Raw genomic sequence first — 15,412 nt, forward strand, 5'->3', positions numbered from 1 at the left:
GCCTTCGGCTTAGCCATTACAGTAGTCCGGTAAAAGTTTGGGCCAAGTCTTACAGATACAAGTCGACAAGTGACCTAACAAGGAAGGTGTATATAAGTATGTTGTTTCAAGTATAAAGTATAGGCTTAAACATAATTGTGTCGACTGAACTAAATTTGTGGAACGATTCCAGCCCATATGCCAGGTCGGTTTAACTTCGGCTTGAGCAACACAACCATTCACCACAGCTATTGAGCTGAATTTGTGGAACAATTCCAGCCCTGTTGGCAGGTAGGTCTAAGCGTGGTTGGGTGCTTGGTTCAGTGCAACTAATCACCACAACTATCTGCGGTGTACCTACTCTCTCTTCTATACTCGTTCAATTGATTAATTTGCCCTTCACCCCATAAAAAGATGACCAAGATGTCCATCATCTGGTACTTGCTCAAGTGGGTTTTTTACAAAGAGGAAAAAAAAAAAAAAAAAAAAAAAAAAAAAAAAAAACAGAAAATTACTAATTTCCTCAAGTATCAGGAGCTGAAAAGGGTTTTGACGAAAAAAAAAAATTAAAAATCAGTGATCAACTTAAGCAATGCATTTTAGCATTAATAACGTTTCTGCATCATAATATAACATCTCTGAAAATGAGGGTTTCAGCATCATTCAGTTTAGGTAAAGATGATATCGTGCTTCTACACATAGTAATGAAATACTTTTATCTGACGAATGAAACAGAACAAGGTTTTCCTTTCTAGGGTGAAATCACTACTATGGTTCATGTTTATACAAATCATTCTGAAACACAAAGGGCGCAGCATAAGTGCTTGTGTTTGTGGATAAAACTGGGGCTAAAAAATGGGTTTCCTGAAGTGCTGGAAAGTTGTGTCATGCATGGATAAAACAAAATGGTAAATCATTGAAGAAAATAAAGTGAACAGTACTAAAATGCATGTAATCATGTAATTTTTAATATTGGACTGTCCCTTCTAATGTACTTTTGGCAAATTATTAGCACACTGTCTGATTCGACATTCAGAAATGGTTTCAAAGGGTAAAGTTGAAGCAGCATGGACACAATTTGATTATGTATGTCTCTGTCTTATTAGACAGGAGACAGATCAGAAAATCATGCAACCCAATAAGCAGGGCATTTTCAGATTTCATGATAGTTCCTGCAATCTCAACCCAACCATCAAACTTTAAGACAAGAGTACACACTTCAAAAGCAAACATAATTTTCATTCACTCATGTATCTGGGGTAAAGGCAATTGCTCATTGACATATCCAGTAACATTTACAACTCAATCCATTAGGAAAAAACAAGGATGCAACAAAAATATCATCACAGCCAAATCATCTTGGTAGTATCAAACGGCAAACCTACTGACCTGCAGAAGGATTTGTCAGATACTCGAGTGCTTTTCTGAGATGTTCAACTGCAACAGGCACCTCATCAAATGCCAATGCCCCTACAGCAAATCTTGCTGCCTTATGTGCTTCGGCAATCTTGTCAGCTGAGGGCTGGTAGTTACTATCATAATGGTATGTCTGTGCACTGGTTGGAGTCTGAACACTGGTTGGGACATCTTGTACAATTCCATGTCTTCCGCTAGAACTGTACTGAGGAACTGACGCATAGTTCGTTACTGATGGGCTAGACTGATGTGAATATGAAGCATCAGAACCTTGATAAAAAGATGGCTGATGTGATGGGGCAGCTGGGAGAGTGCTTTCTGAAAAACTTGGGTATGACTGAAAGTTAGGATAGTTTAAGGGTGCTGGAACGTCCTGAGTATGATAATTTTGTGGAACCTGTGGTAGATGTGGAGGTTCTTGCGGATAAGATTGACTCTGATATGGCTGAGGGTAAGTAGGGTTCTCTGGCCTTCCAAAACCAGGACCAGATTGGTAATCATGAGAAGGATAATCAGCTGTATGGGAAGGATAATCAGCACTGTGGGAAGTAGGGTTCTCTGGCCTTCCAAAACCAGGACCAGATTGAAAATCATGAGAAGGATAATCACCACTGGGAAAAGATGGAGGTGATGGCAAGCCTTCAGTGGAAGGCTGCCTCCTCATACCATCTGGAAAATGAGCAGAGGGCATTCGATCCAGTTCTGGACCCGGACTGATATCATGTCCTGTCTGCCTTGGGTCAACATCCTGTGAGAAAAACATTTAGAAGTTTATAACCTCAGAATCTTAGTACAAATAATATCAATAGAAAATCATTGTCACTGGATACAAAAATTTGATGCCTCTATAGATGTATCCCTAGTAAATTAAAACAGCAAAAATCATGTTAAATGAACGCCAAACTTTTTATCAAAAAGCTTCAGATATATTATTTTCCCACACAAAAAGTCCACTTTACAGATTACCGAAGTACAATTTAGCTATCAACAAGCAATAATTCCCATCAGATATTGATCCAACAAAAGTTGAGTGTTATTGGTTTGGGTTAAACCTCCAATAGGGTTTGTAAACCTATGTACATTACTAGGAAAAGACAAAATCAGCAATACTTTTATCCTTAGACAAGGGAAGCAAAAATATCTTCTTTCACCGTAATACTCGACTTCTCGCCGTATTAGGGTGCATTCTATTCATCTGATTTTCTTTTCACTTGTCTGAACTTAATTGAACAAATTTGATACTCATTGTAGTTGTTAACTGAACTTGGATAACCCTTATAAATATGAGCTTGGATCGAGAGTAATATATTATTACGATAATTAAAGTTAAAGAAATGGAAAGTGAACATTAGTAGTTGTAAGGAAGGATGTCCTTCATGACAATACTTGGCTTGTCACCATACACTACATCAGCAGCAATGACTCAAATGCTTTAAATCAAACATGTTTTAACAACACAACTTGCTGTGAAGAAACTTATTAAGAATACATATCTAACAAAAAACGTGGGTGCACTGAAATAACAATGTGTGACAAGTTGGGATCTTACAAATTCACCACTTGAAGCACTAGATGGAGCAGATAAATCCTGTTCACCACCAGGAGGACCTGGAACAGGCTTTCTTCCTTCTTTAAGAGCCTTCCTTATATCAGCGGCTTTCCACACTGCATACTTCTGCTTTTGCTCAAGCTGTTTAGCAGAAAAGGAAATTTTAATTAAATAGTACAACAAAAGAAAGGATTTTTAAAAGGAAGGAACAGAAGTAAACACAAAGTAAGAAACTTACGTCAGGTTGAATTGTGCCAAACTGATTCAAAATCTCAAAGAAGATGCTCGCAGCATAAAAAGTTTTTGCAGTATTTCTGCATCAGATTCAGTATATTAGCATTTGACATACTTTCCAACAAGACCTTCATCAATAATTTGTTAAGATGTATATTCCACTTCTGATTGAGAGGGAAGAGGGGGAAGTGAAGTAGATAAATAAAGGACAGGGAGGCAAGCATTGAAAGTATCATACGGAACAAAACATATGCAAAAAAGGAATTAGCCCACTCTCTATTATTGCAGTGGGGTCCTGAAGCACAAGGAGATTTAAGTTTATTGTTATTGGATAAGTCATACATTTAAACACTGAACTAATTTTGACCACAATCTTGACTACAACAGTTTTACTTAACTTCAATGACTATAACTTCCTTTGATGTAGTCATTTACCTTTTTAAACACAAAAATTATTTCAGATTAGGATTTGAGAAATTCCCAACTAAAAGAGGACATTCCAGGGCAAGCTCGGTGAAGTGAACAAGGAATGCATAAGTTAACTAGACTTTCCCGCACAGTTTGACTAGGTAACTAGTTACTGAAGATTCTATCATTCTTCACCAATCATATATCCACAAGATAACCAAAATACAGAACATCAAAAGATTGTCCACCCTTGCTTTCTGAAACTCAGATAAGAAACATGCAAGTGCTTTTAGACAACATCAGGACAGACCCCCACTGATCCAAGTAATTGTACAGTTCAGCTGCTATAAGAAGATAGCTAGCTTGGAGTGTGAAAACAAACGGCTTAATGTCTCATTGCAAGCAAGATGCATGTTGCATACATGAAAATGCAGTACATTATTGGTTCTAGATACCGGCAGCTTATAACTGCTATTGACTCTCTACAAGAAAACAGAAAAAAGAAAAGGTCTCAATCACTTTGGGACCTTAGACAATCAAATGAATTTGACACCACAGACAAGCAAATAAGAGAGGCAAACAATGGCTTTAGCTAGTTCTCGTAGAAGATATAAAGCAAAGGAAATATGCAATCTCTATGAAGATTTATAAGAAGTAAACTCAAACATAGACTAGAAAGACTAGAATGCTCAACCAGTTCTTTATCATAAGCGTTTCTCCAGAATGAAAAATCTGAATACAACTTTTCCACCATATATATGTAGAGGTCAGTGCATGAAGAAACAAGAAAATTCTAAAAAAGAAAAATAAAAGCAAAAGACATGTTTATATGTATAAGGAATTGCTACTACCAACACAAGATTATTCCAAAAAGCCAATTTTATCTTCCCTCTTCTTTGGGCCTCATAGGATTTGGAGACAAGGTCCAAGCCCACTAGGTAAGCTCTTTTCTCCTCCTTACATTCCAAACATAATGAAACCTTTGCAATTCTTCATACCTCTCAACCACAACCGACAGAAGCTCAAGACTTCAAAAACCCATGAAATGATCTCCCAACAAAAAATGAGCTTTGTTCTTTAGATTACTTTACTACCCAAAGAAATCCATCCTTACTTTATTTCCCAAAGACATTCATTTAAACCACATTTAGGTCCCAAAATAAATCCAAGAAAGTTAAGCGCTGTTCATCCAATTCATTTAATCTACTGTTGAATTTAAATTATACTCTCTTGTTCATCATATGGCATCTGCAATTAACATTCCTTTCTATAATAGTATGTTTTTTCCTTGCTTTACAACTTAAAAGGAGTCTTGAACTTATTCATTCATTAAGGGGCTAGTCATTAGTAAAATCAGTCAGTTTGTGACTTTGTAAAACAATCAAAACAGATGCCCTGGGAGGTTTCCCATGCCACAAAACTCTCGACAAAAGCACCTAATTGAAATTCTACTCTTCAAATCTCAGGCCACCACCGAAGATGGCAGTTCACCAGCACCAAAAGCAAAAAGTAGGATGTCAACAAAAATTTACCTCCCCCATATCCCCTATTAAAACCAAAAACCCCATCCACTTCATGGATGGGGACCTGATGGCCAAGATGGAGCACAAGAGACCTTGGGAGTTACTTGAAGCTAGACAAATTCTTTATGATTTTATTTTAAAGGTTTTCACCAGCCTTCCGACTTGGTATCTTAGTTATGACTCAGGCCTCTGATTTGGGTTGAATGTAAACTACAATTTTGAAAACCCATCATCAATATTTTACATCACGTCTCAAGAAAGTGTGGCCAGGATGAATTCAAGCCTTCAAAGAGGACAGAGTAAAGGTACAGTTGTGGGGATCAAGTCATGCATGCTGAGGACCTGATGCAACTCAAAAGACCAGTAACAAACATCCACAGCACAAAGTCAAAAGACAATCTGAACCTTGTAATGCATTAACCCAAGCAACCACGGATCTGCTATACATATGTTAGGCATGCAGATAAGGGCAAAAATGAGAAACCACCTTGATGATCTCTGAGTTATGTTAAGCCTCCTAAGGTATATAAGCTGAGTGTGGAATATGCGGAAGACAGTAAAAGGAAATTTTAGAAACAAAGGTTGCAGATCGAGGGGGCATAAATCGACATACAACCATCAATAAAAATGCCTTTGCAAACTACGAGTCTTGTATGCTAAATACAACACATGGTCTTGTAGTCTGTAAATGTCTTTCAAGCCAAGCACTAACAGCACCATAAATAGTGCTCCAACTCTTTTAAAAGTCCACAATATCAAATATCCATTCCTTTCCGTACAATGGATCTCCTCTAGAATAGCCTCTTCAGCTCTAAACAGTCCACCATACTCAATTTAATTTCTTTAACAAACTCTGAAGGGTCCTCCTTTTCATATTCATACTTGGAGAACTACTATGATTTCTACCCCTATCCCTATCTAGCCCAAATTCATTTCAAAATTCGGCTCTGCTCTTCTTTCCTAAGGACCAATTCCTCCAAGGCTCCAATTTCACTCTAAACAAGCTATCCCATGGTACATCTACTTTGTCAATTAGCCATAACGTCATGCCTTGTCTTTTCCAAAGAGATCACTCTTCTAATTCTAACACTGCCTAAATCATCCATGTTCCACACTTCCAACTATTCTATAACAAATTAGTGTCTTTCATTCTTCCAAGCTACTCAAAGTAGACGAAGTATTCTTCAGTATTGATGTGCTCTCTTCTGCTCTCTTTTCCAAAAGTTTTAAAATGAACAGTCCCAAATATGAAACCTTTAGAAAGCATAAGCTATTATGCATAGCTCATGGTTTTGAATCTAAGCTGATATGCAACATCTTGGCAATACAAATTATTTCTCAGCTAACTGAACTAATATAGCCCAAGAAACAAAATATCAGCAGATGCAGCTTACACAGAACCAATATGGCTGACATACAGGTTGATAAACAAAATAAACAACCAATTAACTAATATGAAAGTTATGCTTTGTCAGCCACAAACCCTTTAAATGACACCTGCATAGAAGTATATTCTATGATCTATGACCATTACTGCATTATTGGGGTCATGATCTAAATCAAGATTTAAAACCCTAAATTCACTTGATGCAACATGAGCATCCTTGAGCATATTACAAGGCAGCATGTCTCATATTTCAATCGATTAAATGTTTATAATACACAATAAGCACATATAAATATTGCTCTATTAGACCAAACTGTAAGCATGCATCATAAATTGATATTACTTGCACTATAACTTAAGTGTAAGTAGCTTAGATTATAAGTTGATTGTTTTAAAAGTTGGGAACTGGGGATAAGCCTAATATAATACCAAGTTATAGAATAACAAAAATGCAATACAGAAACCACAACAGCGGACCTAAAGCATGGGAGTAGATTAGACTTTCCAGGGTGAAACCTCAAACCATGAATATTAATAAATAATTATAAAAAAAATGAACACAAACTCTTTAAAAGGTTAACAAGAAGACGAGGACCACAAGAAGACATCAGAAAACCATCAAACTGAAATCAAAATACATATAATCATACATGTCAGCTCGCCCAGCTCTATCTTGCTTGTCAGCCTTCGAGAATACGTTTAGGGCAAAACCTTCTAAGTGCAAGTGGTCATCAGGTGCCAACTTCAACGACTTCTTATCCTGAAAAATATGCATGCATATCAGCGCAAGCCAGCATCAAACTGAGTAATGGTAAGATGAGATTCTTGCAAAAAGAACACAATCAATCACTATGGAAACATTTTTCTTTCCTTTTCAAACATCTAAGCTATTCTAGATTTGTAATTTCATTTAGTTATATTTTGATTAAAAACAAATCAAAATGATTTAAGAACGTATCTAAGCATATTATGACTTATATTAGAATGAAATTTATTCTTTGATGCAACTATATTTGACGTATATTTTGACGTATCTAGGCATGTTTTTGGAGGTTGTGTGCACACCACTAACATGATGCAACTATGAAGCAACCCAAACCGAGCAGCTAGAAGGCGCAGAAACTCCTGGAACATGAGCTTTATCCACTTCCAAAACCCATAATTGTTTCTGAAACCACACTATACCCATTCTAACAAGGCCGAAAATAGATAAGCCTGAAGATTGCCCGTTGCTGAAACCCAAGCCAGTTCCTTGCTACATAGCTGAGCGTTATTATTGTAAGGGCCTCGTGCTATTGCTTATGATCCAAAATCATATCCAAATTCACAATCTTACAATATAGTGTCAAACAACAAAGCCCCAAAATTTCAAATAAGCCGTCTCATATCTCTCAACTATACCTTCAACTTGGAAAAAGGCCAACCAGCCATAAATATCACAAAAATGAGTGGAAATTATCTAACAGAAATACATTAATTCCCCCTAGAATTTTATACATTCATAACCTAGTTTTCATCAATTCCAGCAACATGATCAACCAAAATTACTCAACACTAACAATCACAAATTGCAAAACTGATCAAAAAGATGAACAAAAATATCAAGATCGAGAAAATTCTGCACCTTTTCAAGCTGTTTCATGAGCGAAACAAGGAGGGAGCTAGTAGTCTTAGTACGCTCGCTTTGAGGAATCTTCAACCCTCGTTCCATCGCATACAATCGACCTATCAATCAAATTCCCCAAAATCAACACAAAAATGATAAAATTTCATACAATTAAGCGAAAAAATTAGGGTTCTCCAATAACAATGAAATTAATTAAGGTGATTAAGAGATAAAGAAAAAGGAAATTGAAAATTACAGTAATAAGCGACGAGAGGTTCGTGCTTTTGGAGTTCATCGGCGCGTTGAAGATAGGGTAGTAGCAGCTTCGCGGGTTCATTGTCGTTCGCCATTGCTGAGCTTGATTAGTTTCAGGGAAGAAGACGAAAGGAGAGAGAATAAATTTGTAAATTTGAAAGCGTCGAGCTTTATTTTGTCAATCTTAGGAAGTTTCCTTAAGGAGGAAAATTTTTTTGGACTTGTTAGTTTGTTACGACCGTGTATTGTAATTGTAATTAGAGGTGGTCACCGGGGCCGTTATAGGCTGGGATTGGAGAGTATTGGCACCGGAGTGACTCGGGTTAGTTTATGGGTTGCCTGGGGCTATGGATGGATCGGGTTGGATTGAGTGGCTAATGAGTTAGAAAGCGGGTTTAGATATTGATTCTCTATTTTTTCGGAAAAAAAATCATTATCTTTCTTTTACGATTTTTAATACTCCAACTACCCTACTTACCTCTTATTTTATTTAAGTCAATTAAATTGCCTAAAATTATGTACCCATCACAGTGTAACACTTATTAAAACACGGAAGAAATAGGTAGCTATTAGAGGTAGAGTATGATTTTCACCCCGAAATTTCTTAGTAGTAGATGACCAAATATACACACATAATTTGTTACTGATTTTTACATGTTTAAGGTTATGCAATAGTATGACAATATCACCTTTATGTATAAAATGTGACCGGTTAACTAGCTAACAAACTACCAAGCAAGATTTGGTCTAATGGGAAAGTTTGAATCACAACCATAAGGTTTTCGGATTGAACCCTACTAGAGGTATTTTGAGGTGGGGATTCTCTTACCCTTCCCCATCCTTCCAAAGGGTCTAACTCGATAACCCAGGCAGGATGGATTTGTGAGAGATTCCAGTACAGTAGGGTCCTTCCCAAACCAAAAAAAAAAAAAAAAAAAAAAAAAAAAAATTGCCAACTAAACTACTTGTCATAACATCATCTCATTAAAACATACTCCGTATAAACGTAAAACACATATTTGATCTGTGAAAGGTAATTGAGCTCATTGATGAATTAGAGCCCTCAATACCAATTCTGCTCACAATTGTCAGTGTTCCAATTCATGAATCCGGAGTGTTGATATACTCCATGACTCCATGTACTCCTCATGCATCTTCATTTCTTGATCACGATCCCTCACAAAGCTCTGTGATCACAACACATATTTGCCCTGTGAAAGGTAATTGAGCTCATTGATGATTTATAATCATCAGTACGAATTCTGGTCTCAATATTCATAAATCTGAAATTTAAATAGACTCCATTTACTCATCATGCAGCTTCAATTGTTAAGCAGTTTTCGGTCTCTCATGTCCTGACCAAAATAAACCATCCAATTAGTATTGGAAAAAATTGTTACCAGAAATTTTCTATACAATTAAAACCCACACACACCAGAAATTTCATGTACAATTAAAACCCGCCACGGCGAAATTTCATGTACAATTAAAACCCGCGCACGGCGCACACACAAACACACAGAGATAAGCAATGCCAAGAAAGTTACCAAAATTTAGCCAAATCATATCAGCAATGCCATCATATTAGAAGCAAAAGATAAGTATATGGTTTGATTACAACGTCGTCTTAGCCCCAAAATGATTTAGGGTCGGCTAACATGAATCGTCATAAGGAATCGTTCGATAAAAAGAAAAGGACATAACAAAATAATCATTAGAAAGAGTTCAAAAAAAAGGTGAGTAAAGTGAGCAAATGAAAGAGCATTTAAGAAAATTAAAGGTGTTTTAAAACTTTAAAAGAGAACCGACAATAAAATTCAAGAATGTTTTAAATGAGTGGTTAAAATATTGGAGTAAAAAAAAAACTTAACATTTGAGAAAACTTTAGCCAAAGAAAACAAACAGTTCATAAAACAGTAGTCGGCTAAAAACTAAAATTAAATACGAAGATAAATTTAGAAAGTATCTAAAAAATATATAAAAAAAAAAACACCTTTTACTAGCTTTCCACAGCCAATTGATCCCAAGGAGGCACATACCATGATATGCAGTTGAAAAGGTAGAAGCGTAGAAGCAATGCCATCATATGAAATTACATGTCCACCACATTAGAATATTAGATTGGGCAAAAAAAACGCACCAAACCCTGCAACGCTGCATAATAATAAGAAGTAAACAAAATGTAAGTTCAAGTGCCTCCTCTGAATACAGATAGTAATGGAAACATTACTAAGTGCAGGCTTAACAATTAATTCATAAAATCAATCAATCAAAGCCTTAATCCCATAAGTGGGGTCGGCTACATGAACCAAATTTGATTATTCCATGTAATCATCGACATAATCTTCCTCCTCCATCCCTTACGATCCATTGCTTCATCCTCATGCAAATCCATATACTTCAATTATGGACAGAAATAGTTAAAAAAAAGTAATGAAATGTAGTATAATCAATATCAGGAATGCTTCAATTATGTACTAGTTAAATCTTTATAACTGCATTAATCTAGAGATCTTCCTAGATTTATAACAAGTTTGACATTCCAGGTCCCTGTTTGAAATTTAGCTGCATGCCAAAAAATTCTGAAATTTCATCACTACATGCTACATACTCCAACTTTTTCAAGGTTTCAACCAAAAAGAGGTCACAAAGATATAAGAGTAGGAAAGAGTAAGTCACTCAGGTAAAGGTTGAGAGCATGTTACAAGATGGTAGCTTCTTCAAGTGTATGTTACTGGCTTACTGCAACAGGTAATTTAACAGCAAGAAACCAAACAAATTTAGAATCATAGTCTGTCTCCAAAAATGGAAATCAGCACTACACTTGGAAACTTAAGCTATATCAATCACTGTTAAAAAATCAACATTTGTGGCTATGCAGAAAGTTGCTGCAAAGAAAGGGAAAGACGAGAAAATGCAAGCCAGAAGCCACTACATTGTGTCATCTATAGCAGCACTTAATACTTGATGGCTGTCTTGTTTGATACACTTAACTCTGATTTGTGGGAAACATCTTTTTAAACCCAAGTCTCAAGTGATTCCTATTCACTGCCCTACTCCAATCTAGAGACCCGGCAGCTCTTTAATCTAGCTAAAATATACAGTACTTTAAACTGTAGGACTAGGCTAAAATTATTTTGTTAAGAATAAGTCTTTTTTCCCTACATCTTTTGCAGATAAATATATCTGCTACTTTTGCTTGTAAGCAAGACTCTTAATTACTAGCAGGCCAAATTAGTATATTCAGCCAAATATCAAAAAATGGATACTATAACTTGTCTTAGGTGTTCTCGGTTACACCTAGTTCTGTATAGAGGACATATAAGATGCACATACAGAAGATCCTAATTATGTATAAGATGTAGTTTCAATTTCACAGTTTTCAACTCCCTGAGGCCCTGATTATTAAATTTGGGTTGCAATTTGACAATTTACTACCACTACAGAAATTGTCAACAAACAAATACCAAGAAAATTATAATTCAAAAACATAAACTGTGCACTTTTTTTAAATCACAGAAATCAAAGAAAGCGAAAAATGGTTACTGTTAGCAAAAGATTGAATCCCCCCCCCCCCAAACAAAAAATAAAAAATAAAAAAAACTTTGAAAAACTAAATAAGATTACAGTTTATAATTGTTTTACCTGTAGTCAATAAAGTTCATCCACAAGCTATTCAACTACTAGTACTAATGTAACAATTATCTACAGACCTGTAATTCTGTAAACCTAGTGTTATGACAAACAATGTACATACATTTGTATTGGACTAGCTCAGATTTACTTCCCCACAGATAAATGTGAAGACTTACTAAGGTTGTATAGAGTGTATAATGCAAACGCCCAAGCGAGCAGCTATGAAAAGCACCTCCATGGGCAACAATTTTAGCCATGCCACATTATTTATGCCAATCACCCTGAATTGTGCACAGGAACGCTCCTAATTTATGGAGCAGCATCTTCTAATTTCTCATCCCATTGCGTATATAGTTCTCATTTAGTATATCATTAGACTTGTATATATATAGGTTATCCACCCCAGGACACAGAGGCATACATGTCAGCTTTGGGCACCCTCTTATCTCCAATGACTTCAATTGCGAAAGACTCGGTAATAACTGCCACTGTGCCTTGTTGCTGTTATCAACAGTAAATTCTGTAAGTTGATTTCCCAAACCTACTACCATTCTCCTCCAACCTTTAAACTCTGGCAGATTGTTTAACCATAGTAATTTGAGAGAGGGCAAGAACGATAGTCCTTTTGCACACACCAATTGAGGCGCAGGCATGAAGCTGGAATTAGCCAATGGAGTATTTACTTCTATGTACTCCAACTTATCCAACCGTAAAAGTTTGAGGACTTTCAAATGACGCAAGTTTCCCAGGAATGGCAGGTATTCCAACTCCCCACAATGAAAAAGACAAAGTTGAACAAGATTTGGAAGAAGGGTTGCCCAATCAGGCATTCTCGCACCATGGTATTCCTGCACCTCTAACCATTTCAGATTAGGATGCGGCTGCAGTTCTTCCATCAAACTTCCTGCTATCACATCATCAACTCTTCCACCCCCCTCCTCATCAGTGAACTTAAAGTAAATGGCCTTGAGATGTTCCTTACTCCTCAGGTATAATCTATCCCTCTTATAGTCTTCCTTAACAGCATTATTAGCATCCTTTGGCCATCTGATTTGGATTTCAAGATCACCCTTCAGCTTCTCTAGAGCCTTTAGATCTTCCAGCCCGCTAAACCATTGCTTCCAACTTGAATTACTCCCTTTTCCCCCCACTATAAAGTTACTTAGCCTATGAAGGCAACTCAACTTACCCAAGCCCCGAGGCATATAAGTCAGATGGTAGCAATCATCTATATCCAAAACCCTGAGCTTAACCAATTTGCTCAAATCTTTTGGTAACTCTTTCAATTTCTCACACCCGGTTAATAAAAAAGTTTGGAGATTATATAGTTTTGTAATTGACTTAGGAAGCATTTCCAAATCAACATTATATGAGAGATCAAAATACCTTAAATGCAACAATTTACCGATGGAGCCTGGCAATTTCTTGATCTTTAACCAACTTAGGTCTAATACCCTTAGGCACATACAATTTGCTACTAATGGCTCTAGGAAAAACAGGTCCACCGTGCTCAATAATAAACCACCTCGGTCAACATGAAGATAGGAACGAATATGGTTCTTACTGAAGAAATATCTGCCATATTCCCTCCTACTGGCAACTGATAGATGGCGAATTTTTTTATCCAGGTTGCCACTAATGGTATTTGTTGCATAGATCTCCTTTTCAGTGACACTTTGAGCCATGTCATGCATGAGATCGTGTATCTTACATGTAATTTTGTCATTAAATGCGTCTATTCTGATGTCTTGGAAGAAACATCTTCTCAGCAAGATCGAAAAATATTCCTCGCCAGCATCTTCAATGCTCTGATTTTTATCTAATGGAACAATATAGCCTTGTGCCATCCAAAGGCTTATCAACATATCTTTCCCTATCTCAAAATCCTTGGGAAACAATGTGCAATAACTGAAGCAACTCTTTAGTGGAGATTCAAGATTATGGTAACTCAACTTCAATATGGGCATAATATCGTTTTCACCCTCCCTGATGTTGGCTAACCCCGTCTTCTGATATGACCTCCAAGTACTCTTGTCTTGACCATACAACAGACTACCTATCACTCTTATAGCAAGAGGGACACAAGCACATAAATCAACAATCTCTCGCCCCATCTCGACTAAGTCATGATCTGGGAGGTTTGATTGATTTGATCCAAATGCTGTCCTTTCAAACAAACAACATGAATCCTCCTTTGACAAGCCTTGTAGCTTATACATTGAACTATCTCCTATAATTGCTGCAGTTTTTTGCGAACGTGTGGTCACCACTATTCGACTTCCCGTTTGACCTCCAATGAAGTATTTAACCAAAGCACACCATTGATTGCGATTCTCAGTCCATACATCATCTAAAACAAGCAAATATTTATGATCTGCTAGTGTTTTTCGAAGCTGTCCTTGCACCCAATCCATGGTTGACCCCTCATGCTTCTGGCCAGTAACTGAAGCCAGAATATTACCAAGAATATCTTCTAAGTCCAATTCTTTTCTATCTTGATCAGAGACACAAGTCCACAACCTCAACGAAAATGCGCTCTTGACCCTTGGATCGTTGTAGACAAGTTGAGCAAGGGCAGTTTTGCCTAACCCTCCAATACCCACAATAGTAATGAAAGACACATCTTGCTGAACATTAGAATCAAGCAGCACACCAATGATTTTCTCCAAGTCATCCTCTCTTCCAATAATATCCACTGCATTCACACAAGAATCGCTCTCGGGCCTCCTCTTCCTGGTAGGCTCAGGATCAAGCTTAAATCTAAACTGATTGTTGTAAGCAATAGCATCCAACTTCCGCCTAATCTTCTCAACCCCTCTAGACATCTTGTAAGCAACACCTAACTCGTTAAAAAGAGAAAAGAAATGCGCCAGCTTGTCACTCTCTGTGAGTTTCCTCTGCTCAACCAGTGTAACAAACTCATCCAACAGATCATCTGCTTCATAGATTGCATCCTTGAGGTCCTCAACATAAAGCTGTTCTTCATCATTAAGCTCGCGCTTGGCCTCTGCCTTGCGGAGCACAGTGTTGATGGCGGAGACAGTGACTTGAAGGTCACCAAGTTGGGTTTTGTAGCCAAGAATTGAGCACATCTTTTTGAGCTCCGGACATTGCAGCGCCGCAAACACAGTCTGAGCAACAGATAGCACTGTTCCAATGTCCATTTCTATGTCAAAAGATTACCTGAATCTCTTAAATCTAATGCTAAGTTCAGAAGTGATTGATCTAGTTTTAGGTTGGGTTAGAGCTGAACAAAAGGCTAACAACAAGCTCGGCTCGAATGGATTAGTCTCGTAAGAAATTAACCTCACACGTATATAATGTATGTATTGAACAGCAAATGTTAAGTTCCCACGAATTTGCATCTGTCTCTATCAATTGATCTAGTCAAATGTGGTGTAATTCAATAATATGCCAAA

The 15,412-nt window shown here is 37.0% G+C and overlaps 2 protein-coding genes across 3 annotated transcripts; both read right to left on the bottom strand.

The window, feature by feature from the left end:
- Nucleotides 1–1,197: 1,197 nt before the first annotated feature.
- LOC110720884 (protein HOMOLOG OF MAMMALIAN LYST-INTERACTING PROTEIN 5-like) lies at nt 1,198–8,607 on the bottom strand. The gene is made up of 6 exons (XM_021899965.1): nt 8,359–8,607; nt 8,121–8,221; nt 7,147–7,256; nt 3,183–3,258; nt 2,945–3,085; nt 1,198–2,143 (listed from the first exon to the last, which is right to left on the bottom strand). Exons 1-6 carry the CDS (start codon nt 8,450–8,452, stop codon nt 1,361–1,363), a joined length of 1,305 nt encoding a protein of 434 aa, XP_021755657.1. The 5' UTR covers nt 8,453–8,607; the 3' UTR covers nt 1,198–1,360.
- An 800-nt stretch (nt 8,608–9,407) lies between these two features.
- Nucleotides 9,408–15,407, bottom strand: LOC110720882 (putative disease resistance protein RGA3). 2 transcript variants are annotated; one of them, XM_021899963.1, is made up of 3 exons: nt 12,170–15,407; nt 10,397–10,511; nt 9,408–9,712 (listed from the first exon to the last, which is right to left on the bottom strand). In XM_021899963.1, exon 1 carries the CDS (start codon nt 15,155–15,157, stop codon nt 12,320–12,322), a length of 2,838 nt encoding a protein of 945 aa, XP_021755655.1. In that variant the 5' UTR covers nt 15,158–15,407; the 3' UTR covers nt 9,408–9,712; nt 10,397–10,511; nt 12,170–12,319. The 2 variants fall into 2 exon arrangements, with proteins under 2 accessions (XP_021755655.1, XP_021755654.1); XM_021899962.1 differs by lacking the exon at nt 9,408–9,712 and having other exon boundaries at nt 9,723–10,511.
- Between the last annotated feature and the right edge of the window lie 5 nt (nt 15,408–15,412).

Source organism: Chenopodium quinoa, unplaced genomic scaffold, assembly GCF_001683475.1.
Source record: "Chenopodium quinoa cultivar QQ74 unplaced genomic scaffold, ASM168347v1, whole genome shotgun sequence".
NCBI lineage: Eukaryota > Viridiplantae > Streptophyta > Magnoliopsida > Caryophyllales > Amaranthaceae > Chenopodium > Chenopodium quinoa.